The 10,708-nt window shown below is 31.1% G+C and overlaps 1 protein-coding gene across 1 annotated transcript; it reads right to left on the bottom strand.

Annotated features, from left to right (window-relative positions):
• Positions 1-1,153: 1,153 nt before the first annotated feature.
• LOC110414061 (protein trichome birefringence-like 39) lies at positions 1,154-7,615 on the bottom strand. Its single transcript, XM_021425123.1, has 5 exons — positions 7,272-7,615; positions 6,942-7,113; positions 4,815-4,990; positions 4,176-4,334; positions 1,154-1,661 (listed from the first exon to the last, which is right to left on the bottom strand). Exons 1-5 carry the CDS (start codon positions 7,553-7,555, stop codon positions 1,370-1,372), a joined length of 1,083 nt encoding a protein of 360 aa, XP_021280798.1. The 5' UTR covers positions 7,556-7,615; the 3' UTR covers positions 1,154-1,369.
• Between the last annotated feature and the right edge of the window lie 3,093 nt (positions 7,616-10,708).

The following is a 10,708-nucleotide window of genomic DNA, read 5'->3' as shown; positions in this document are numbered from 1 at the left end:
AGGTTAGTAAAACCATCCATGAAGGTAAATAATAAGAGAAGCTGATATTAGATGAAATGTTGAATGAACCCATAATCCTAGGTCTTTAGTCTATTGCTTTCTCAACATATTTAATTTTTGTTAATTAATTTAGTGTTTCTTTTAATTTCATTTTAATTAGTTTTTCTTCAATTTTTGGATTATTTAAATAAGATTAATTTGTTCTATAATTTTAATACTTAGTGAGGCTTTAGAAACAAATGCTTGCTGGAATGATAATCTAGACTTACGTGTTAATCTTTCAAGATCAAGTCATAAGACCCTTGAAGGGAAATACCCAAATTGTTTATTCAAGATTAAGTCATAAGACCCTTGAAGCGAAGTACATAAATTGTTCATTGTTCATTCAAGATCAAGTTATAAGACCCTTGAAACAAAGATTGAAGAAATTAATAAGAAGACATTCTTGATTGCAAAGAATCCCAAAGATTATAAACTCCACAACTAATAAATAAATTGTAATTTGTCTCCAAATTTTTAGTTCAATTTTCAATGCAAAGTTTGTGTGTAAGTACCAACATGTTAAGAACCTAATAGTCATGACTAAGTGGGGAATTAAATTGAAAATTGCAAAAGATTTTTTGAACTCCAAGGATTTAATTGGAAGAGTTCAATTAGATTGGGGTCATTTTATAAATAAACATAAAGATTATGTTAATCCTATTAGGGTAAGGATTTATGTAATTACCTATAAATAGGAGTCTTAGAACTGTAAATAATACACAACTGCTTTGAGAAAAGCAATCGGAGATTCTTAAAGTTCGAAAACCGAAAGTCTCTAACTGGCACTAGAAACTGCTCTCTCCTAAAGAGTTTTCCCTAGTTTGTGTGGATTTTCATTAGAGACTTGGCATTTAGACAGCTTGTGGTTTTCAACAATCCCAACTCATTGGTACTTGTAGAATTTTGCTAGATCTAGATGTGGAAGTATAAACCTCCTTTCTTAGCTAGACGAAATCGGCATTAAGTATCTAGACATTGATCTCAATTTGAGAAAAAAATTTAAAATTTGGCTGCATTTTACTTAATTATTTTGCATGATTTCCCAATGGAATATTCCTACAGAAGGATGAACTTGTGCTACATGTGTTGAAGAAAAAGAAAGCAATAGGGATTACAAAGGTAGAAGCTAATAAGATTTTTGAATTAGCAAGGAAAATTTCTTGAACTTGTGCTGAAACAATTGAAATTTACAATTGAACTCTGATGATTTCTCTTATTGCCCACTTGCACAATAATCGACGACAAGAAAATTCCTTAGGGTAGAAAACAAGATGGTTTTCATACGAATTCTAGCTACCTATCGCTTTTGTCCTAAGCTTCCAATGGTTCAACTAAAAAGCGCTGCATATAAAAGCTGGTTCCAGGTATCTGGCAAACCCGGAAGACACCAGTGGCTACAGTCTGTGCCACTGTGTATGCCGCTGTATGCTGATGGGTGTGCGTCTTTCCGATACTGTGAGAGTGCTGTAACGTCGAGCAAATACACTGGTTTCTTAATCCTACTGAGGACCTTCTTCAAAACAACCCAAGCCATGGGTGTGCCTGCTGGGTATCTAATGCCAAAGAATGGTTGCTTCTGTCCTGAACATGATTGTGTCGGCTCGTTCCAATCCTTTCCTCTACATTTGTTTATATTTGTTGGTTAGTCTTGCCAACACCCACAATCAACATCATAATTAAAAGTCTCAAACAAAGAATTTTAAATATATATATATATATATATGTATATTCATGCAACAGGTACATAGGCAAAAGATGAAAGAAAGCTTCGCACTACGTTGGCTCATAAGTAAATTCGAAAACACTATAGGAAAACCAATTTTTCCCTTTTACGGTTAACATAGGAAAACTAATTTGTTGCTGCTCATTATGAATTAAGCTAAAACACAAAACAAACCTTACTACTTAATTCCTTTTTCATGCAAGTCCACAGCTTCTCATTATAATCAATTGAGTCTTTTAACATTTATTTAGAACCAATCAAATCCTTATTAATATGAATGGAAACTGCTACATCGATTAACCTCCATTAACCCTTTTTGCTAGTCGAGATAAAATTGTGACGAAATATAAATGACGTACAATGAACTTTTTCCTATGATATTAATGAAAAAAAAAACAAAAGAACTTATATATTTGATACATATCTTTTAATGCAATATGCAAAATTTATTCTAAGTCATCCATATCACGTTGTTTTAATTGACAAAGATGATAAGCATTATTAAACCATTTTTCATCAAATAAGAGTTTAATTGAGTGTGAATAACATTTGTGAGGTTTAATTACTTGTAGTATAAAAAAATGACTTTGAATATAAATTTAATTAACTACAAGAGCTTTTTTTTTTTTTGTATTTTCGTTTATGAATTATATTTTGGATTGATGAATCTATGGGAATATAGGATGAAGATAAAGTTAGAAGTTGTTTCCCGCCTTTTGACTGTAATCTTGTTCTTTCCATTCCGCTTAGCAAAAGGCTACCAAACGACGGACAAATTTGGTTTGATAATAGGAATGGAGAATATTCAGTGAAGTTGGGGCATAGATTGCTAAGCTACTCAACCGTTGGTATGGATGGAGCAAACTCTTCAAATAAATTTTCTACTGTATGGAAAAAGCTTTGGAATTTAGTTATTCCTAGAAAAATTATCATTTTTCCTTAGAGATTTAAGAGGTACTCTTCTAACTCGGATTTCACTGATTAGGAGACATATTAATGTAGAGGAATGTATATTCTGTGGGTTGAATGTTGAAACTGAATTTCATTGTTTACACTGCTGCAATTTCGCAAGAGCAGTTTAGTTGGCAACTCATTAGGGCTTTAAGAACTAAAGAATGGCGCCTATTGAAGTGGTAAACCTGGGGTATGATATGCCTAGGCAATACCAAGAGGTGAACTGCTCTAATCGATTATCACATTAACAGAGGTTGCTACCAAATGAGAGGTGAAGCCAACCGAATGGATCTAAACTCAACTCTGATGCTACTATTTTTGACAAAGATGGACGGGCAATGATGGGTGCAAGGTTTATAGTGAGAAATGGCAACGGTGAGTTGATTATTGCGGGGTGTAGAAGCTGCATACACAATTTCAGTATTGTAGAGGCAGAACTGAAGGCACTGTCATGGGCCTTAGCGATTTGTGTGGAAAACAATATTCATGTAGCTGAGATTGAGTAGGATCATAAATTGGTGGCTAACTGGGTAAACGACAAGAAGTTGATAAGAGTATCATGGCATCTTGTGGAAGATTGTTCCGAATTAACACAAGGCATGAGTGTCCAGACAGTTAACTTAGCACATAAAGAAACTAACGATGCAGCTCATTTGATTGCAAGGTAGGCAAAGGAAATGAGGGAAGATTTGAAGATGTGGAGGGACGTTTCTGTATTGCCGTCCACCATAAAAGGTATCGTGCTAAAAGATGTTATGTCCATGAATGAACTGAGGTCTCACCATGGGGATTTAGATATACATGGATAGTTTGGGTACTCTTTATTCCTATCACATGGCTTTTATCTCAATAGGTTCTTTTCATTTTTAATGATGCTTAACTTTCATGTTATAGGAACATTGTGGGTTAATTTCTTATATAATCTGATCTATGTAGATGCTCACGATGTTACTGAGTTTGATGAAGTAAATGAAATTCGTCTTCTTTCCAAAAGATTAAATGAAAATTTTGTTCATTATCGTAATAATGAAACATAATCATAATATGAAATTAAAACATAAATATTAGAAAGAGAAAAGGAAAAAGACAAAGACAAGAGAGAAATAAAATATCTCATCATCTATTATGGTATTTTAACAAAAGTTTATAATTATTGTAATTTTTTATTGTTTTAAATGTTTTTATCCAAATATTATAATTTAAAATAAATTAAAAAATAATATATTTGACGAAAATAATTTATAATTTCGAAAAATGAAAATTACATCACTCACAACATAGCATGAAAAACTAATAATGAAAACATAATTTCCAAATATTGAATATTAAATCCAAATGCTTTTTATTTTATATTTTTATAATAAATGTGTATAATTAAATTAATTTTTAAACTTATAAATATTAAAAATCAACGAAAAATATTGTTGGAGAATAATTGAATAGAAGAGTTGCTTACTCATAATGCGTCGGAGAAATCCCCTGGAAAAAGACCTTGGTTTTGTAAGGATCAACGTTGCGGTTGACCCATCTGGCCCAAGTTGTCAGTCCTTTGTAAAATGCAATTATACGGTTCATGTCTTTGAACGTTTTACCACCGTCCTGTATGTAATCAAATCTGCAGTAAAAACGGTAGCATCATAATAATTTTCTTCTGTATCAATTTTTCAATTATTATAAAACTTTAGAGTTGGATTAGATTATCTCAATTCAGTGATGAAATCAGAATTTTAAATTTGAAAAAATTAAAATAAAATATTTAATATTTACAGATAAAATTATAAAATTTTTAAAAAATTAAGAATAAAATTATAAATATTTAAAGCAAAACAAAAAAATATTATAAATTTTTTAGACGAGGCTCCTGCTAGCCTCTCCCTCCGCCTCTGGTCTAATCTGACGATATTACTTCACTAAAATTAATTTTTAATTTTAATTTTAAAATATACTAAAAACAGTAAAATATTAATATTATTTAATTATAAAATTTAAAATAAATGGGCAATAAAAACCGAACTCCTTTTTTGGGTTTAAAAGAGTAGATCCATCGGGTTTAACGTGAACCTAGCCCAGCAGATAAAAGCGAAATTGATCTTACGGTTGGGTTCTCCCTGTGTGAGTCCACCAATGCCACGTGTTAAAGATCAGCATGTCCATGCCTATCCATGCATCACCACTCTTGATTGAGTCCAGCTTCAGGACTCTTCCAACCTCCTCATTCACTACGTCAACTAGGTACGGGGTCCTATATAGCAATATCTTTACTGCATAATCCTGAAAAATAAAATATAAAAAAAAAATGAAAACATGTAGTGTTTCAGGTGTAAATATTCTTCTATTTCTTAAAATTCTACTTCTGATCCAAAAGTTTAATATTTAAAATAAAATTTTTCAAGTCTAATTAGTTCCAACTGTATATCTAATTAAAAATACAAGATAGCATTAAATGGTGAGTAAAAGAGTATAGACACGCAACCAATTTCAATGAAGCATGTGGAGATGCTAGTTTAATTGTATCAACTTCGTGATGAATATGCAAATTGTAATTGCATGACTGATAAGTGCTTGAATTCTCAAAGAAGATAGTTCAAGAAGTTTGGACAAACCTATACCTGTCAGAATGCCATCTCTTTCCCTAAGCTTAGCTTGTCATCTCTAATTGGGAATGGAATTAAGGTGGGCCAAATTTGCCACAAGGAAGAAAAGCCGTGTAAGCAGAGAACTCACAAAACTAGCCCACGGCCCCTTTGAAAGTTGAATTGAAACGCCTACTGATCACTGTTATCTTGTATTACCCAATATGTAAGTTCTGACTCACAAGTCAACAAATAAATAAAAGTAATGCTAATTTGCTGGACAACTAAAACTCAATCCTAATATAGTTGCTTCTCATAAGCACTTTAATATTTTTTAACATATTTTCCAGCAAATAGATACCAAAAAGTATTAGCAGTACATACCAAGTTGTCAATGTGGACTATTGACTAACTACAGTTTAGACTTTATTGGATTTCAATTTGGACCAATTGAATTAATTACACATTTATTATTCCAATTAAAGTGTACAAATTAGTATATAAAGGAAAATAATGTACAATTTACATTCTAAACTTTCAAATAATAGACCATGTTAACCTAAACTCCGACACCCTTAACTTAACTGGCTTATGTGGCATCTAACTAGTATAAGTCATGTGGTACATCATATGTCAACTAAAATTAGAAATATTTTTGTGGAAATTTCAAGTGGATGCCATCCGGATGTCAGGTGGCATCCAACAATTGACCGATCTTGGACATTATTTTTATCGTCCAAGCAAAGAAAAAAAAAAGATGATTAGTAAGAAGAAAAAAAGAAAATAATTTTGTTTTAACTTTTAAAAAGACATCATTAGATTGGAATAATAAAAATTATGCAAATAAAACAGTATTAATAAAACGAAAGAAGTGCATAATTTAAAAATTCATAATATAAATTGCACATTTTTCTTCAAATACCCATTTATATATTTCATTAAAAATTTAAATATGAAATATGTAATTAACTCTTCCAAATTCTATAATAAAATGATCAAGATCAGAAGAGATTTAACGGTAGGATTTGGCTTTGTTGGTGTTAAAAGGATCTTAAAAAGCACCGACAGTTAAAGTGCCACGTCGGGTTATACCGATCGAGAAAGTGCAGCGTTTCGATATTTAACATTTCACATGTTTTGAGTAATCGATAACCACGGAAATATAACAGCCTGACATGTCCCCGGCAAAAGCAAGGCCGTCCACCAATCACGCTCCCCTTTTAATGCTCACAAACCAAATTAACTCCAGCCTCCATGGCTCACTCTCAGGCACTTTGATTTTAACAAAACAGAGCGCTGTTTAATATTACGGAAAAAACTGGCGTTCTTTGAATCTATGGAGTACCAATTTGGACCATGTTAATTATATTTTGCATTTCGAAAAGGAATTAGTATTATGCCTTCCAAACCAATGCACCGAAAAAAGATATGAATCCACCACAAGCATAATGATACTGCTCTGCTGCAGCTAGCAGAATATAGTTTAGACAATGAAAAACTTTACCTTGTCAAAAGATTGAAAGAGAAGGGGACAAGACATGCATGCACAGATTCAAAGCAATGAGCAATCATTAAAGGGGGGCAAAAGAAACAGAGTTCAGACAGCAGATAAGCAAGAATCAAAAGTGGGAAGCCCACTGATGACTAACCTGAAAGGTAACTGAAGTAAGGCCATCTCTTTTGATGTATGAAATCTTGGAATTTGGAACCCAGGCTTGAATCATACACGTTAACGACTGGAATTGGTTCAAGCTGAGTGAGTCACCCACGAACATGATCTTCTTTCCTCTCCATTTCTCCAAGAAATACAGCCCATTAAACCTGCAATTCGAAACATCGTGAACGTTTTAAACCACATAATAAATAATTGAGGTATATCTAGGCAAATATAAATTATTATTTTTATTATTATTATATAGGTACATGGTCATCTGTCTCGCCATCTGAAATTGTGGCGGAAAGGACTCTGAGTCTCTGACCTGGGAATGCTACAGGAGAATGGTTGCCATCTATACTTGAGATACATGTTATCAGGTCGGCCATATTTTTTGCAGTCGAATTCTCCATCGATGAATGGACATTTGGAGGCGTCGTAGAGAGGATATGAAGGGTCATATACCCATTTCCCTCTGAACCAGTTGCAGTTAGAAGCTAATAAACTTCTGGCGGCACTGGCATTGAAATCCTCAGCTTTTGTTGGTGAGCGGTGTAAAAACAAAAACAAAAACAGGAAGAAGAGCAGGGCTTTGAAGAGGAAATCCATATCTTGGGTTTCGTTACTTTCCTCAGACTGTTAGAGAAAAGGACGAGGAGTGAAGGAAAAGTTGTCTGCCCAGCAGGGTTTATATAATGAGGGAAAGAGAGAGAAAAAAGAAAAGAGCTCCACATGGAACTGTACTCCATCATGATAGATAAGTTTAATTTATTTTCTTCAAAACAAGATGGGTGAAATCTTTGGATGGATTCTTTTCACTGTGCCATGTGGGGTTGGATCCAATCCATTACTTTGAAAAATAGGAATCATAGTGAGTTTGATTCTAAAATAATGGGAAACCTTTTTCCTTACCATATGCTACCAAAGGTTCCTTTTTTTCCCCTCAGTCGGGGATTCAAATTCATTTTTCTTTTTCACTTCAATTTTCTCAGAAAATAAAATATTACACTCTCTTGGTTTGCTACTTGTATGCGTCCCATTATTTCTTGTTCATTTTCCTATCATGAAAAATTTGTTCATCATTTAAGTATGCAAGAGTGCAGAGCATATATTAATGTCAGAGCTGTATCACTTTTATCCCAATTAAGACACCATTGATTATGTCTTTATATCAACTCCATCATGATTGATTGTTAGCCCCTTTTTTTTATATAAAAGCAAAAAAGGTTGTTAGTTAGTGCTTATTAAGTTTATTTATATTTTCCACCATTTATTTGTACAAATTTTCCAGCTTTTCAAAAGTCAGAATAGAATAAGAGTTTGATTTTAACAGAAAAGAAGAGGCGGGAGCTTAAAAGGCTCTCAGCTTTCTCAACTTAGGTCAATAAAAACGGGCAAACACCCTGAGCCAAATCCAATGAAAACTGGGTACTCCTTGCCTCCATATTTTTGTTCCATAGCAAACTAGCTTGCTTGTCATCTTGTTGTTCTTCCTCGTAATGGAACACAATGAGCAGTAACGACTGAATACTCGGTTGTTATCTTGCAAGCATTATTACATATTTCAATATTTATTAGTTTGTTTGTAGTGCATTATCTACTCCTTCATGTCAAACTGATACTATTTAATTTCTAAATGACATAGTTTTTGGAATGAAGAATTCTGTCTCTACTGCATAACCGTTGCCCTTCCAAGTATTATAAGTTAAGAGGGTCCCATAAAAAATGAGATTATAGCTTTAAATTTAACAATCTATCATGCGTGTGCTTATGCTGTGTGTGCGTAAGAAATGAGATTAATTTAACATTTTATATGTGTACAATGCACAAATAGCATACGCACACACATGTTTGGGGATGTAAATAAGTATGATATCAGTTTTTTAAGTACCTTGTTCAGAATCTATTTAATTGAAAAGATATTTAAATCCAATTAATTAAAAATTGAATAAAATTATAAATATTATCCAAAATCGAATCTTAATAATATAGCAATATCCACTAATTACTTAATCCATTAAATACATAATTAAATAACTCAAATAAATACTTAAATAATTTAAAATTATACAAAAATTAATTCTATATTTATATATTTTCAAAAAATATAGTTGGTTGAGATGCTAAATGTTATGTTAAAGTAAGGAGGATAAAGGTTTGCATCTCACAAATTATAAATTTTGATACCTGAACTCAAGTCCAGTATTAAAAGCATTACTCAAATTCGTCCAATAATCGAATAGAAGGTATTTGAACCTTATATTATTTGGTTGAGTAGCTACAAGATGCTCATATAACAGCAACTCATTTATCCTAAACATTATTTTATAGAGTTAAATATCCACGGGTGCCCATATAACAATAACTTATTTACATCCCTATTATGATAGAGTTTTTATTTCAATAAAGACTTGTCTTGACGACATTGATCAAGCGGCCTTAGAATCTTTATGTCCCAACTTCGCCCTCATCTGGGTAGCTCTGGTTTAATTTGACGTTGAATTGGTAGTTTGTTTAGTATGTTAATTAGTTTGAATATTAGATGTAATAGTTCTATTATATATATTGAGATTTTTATTATTACAATTAATTTTAATTTAACTGTGATTTTAATCTTATTGGACAATAAATAGAGTTCTTATGTCTAATTCATTAAAAATTATAATTAAATTAGTCATGTATTAAATTGATTTGATAATATGAATCGGAGAATTTATAAAAATAAAAAGATAAAACATAATATGGAATCAATCATTTAAAAATAATAATTTAATTTTGCTAAAAATTTAAACCAACTTCGTACTATCAGCTCCTTCTTTCCCCTCCTTGCAATGTCTCTTACAATTTTAATGGTAAAAAAAGTTTTAAGGATATTTCGTGTACACGTGTAAAGTGTTAAAGTTTGAAGGGGGACCAGAGTTTTAATGGTTCCTCACCTGCTTCCCTTGTTTGCTTGTTCAATTGAAGTCATCTTCAAGTTTAATGTTGGAGAAGTAAAACAAAAGCATAACCTTGTAGGGTCAAATTGTGAGTTGTCATCCATTATGATTTGATTCTTTTTAATTTTTCATCCAAAATATGTACATTTGAGAATACTAATTTTTAATAAATCTAAGAATGCTTGGTTTTCAATTCACTTGTAAGACTCATATATAGCCTTATAGTTTTTGTTTGTAAGTAGAATTACAAAGAAAAAAAAGGTATTTATAAATCTATCTTTATCAGTCAATTCATTTTTTATATTAATTTTGTATCAATATAGTTATATCCATCAATATCTATATTTTATATCTTTATGTATGCTATATCTAAATGTGGCTTAACTTGTGAAACTTTTGTGAAAACAAAAACATCCTTCCTATTTTATTATTTTATTTCTAGTAATAAGGTATATATTTACTTAAACTACTATTTTGCTTGCAAGTTACTGCAGATTTGTAAATTTTTTTATTTAAATAATATTTTATTTTAGAAAATATTTATATATTTTTTGCATATATTAATATACACTAATATTAATAAACTTTTGTCTTTTTAGTCTGATATTTTTAATAATGAAATTAAATTAAAATTAAAACACCGAATATATTGAAAGTAATTATTCATAAATTTTATAATTTATATCATGATCATGCTTGTAGATGTAATTTATTTATCATTTTATTTTTAAAAAGTATTTATGTATTTAAATATATAACATAACATATATTAATTTCATGTCATAAAAGAATATATTAATGCTTTGGTTTTAAAACATTAATT

Source organism: Theobroma umbraticum, unplaced genomic scaffold, assembly GCF_002168275.2.
Source record: "Theobroma umbraticum cultivar Fairchild unplaced genomic scaffold, ASM216827v3 scaffold_4.1, whole genome shotgun sequence".
In the NCBI taxonomy this organism is placed as follows: domain Eukaryota; kingdom Viridiplantae; phylum Streptophyta; class Magnoliopsida; order Malvales; family Malvaceae; genus Theobroma; species Theobroma umbraticum.
This window is presented reverse-complemented; position numbering and strand designations above follow the sequence as displayed.

Bases quoted from the DNA above. Each gene is read 5' to 3' on its own strand.
- LOC110414061 (XM_021425123.1), bottom strand. From the start codon at position 7,555: ATGGATTTCCTCTTCAAAGCCCTGCTCTTCTTCCTGTTTTTGTTTTTG. The intron at 4,991-6,941 runs GTTAGTCATCAG...TTTATTTTTCAG, and splicing joins TTACTTCAGTTACCTTTCAG to GATTATGCAGTAAAGATATT. The intron at 1,662-4,175 runs GTAAGCAACTCT...AAACAAATGTAG, and splicing joins ATTTCTCCGACGCATTATGA to AGGAAAGGATTGGAACGAGC.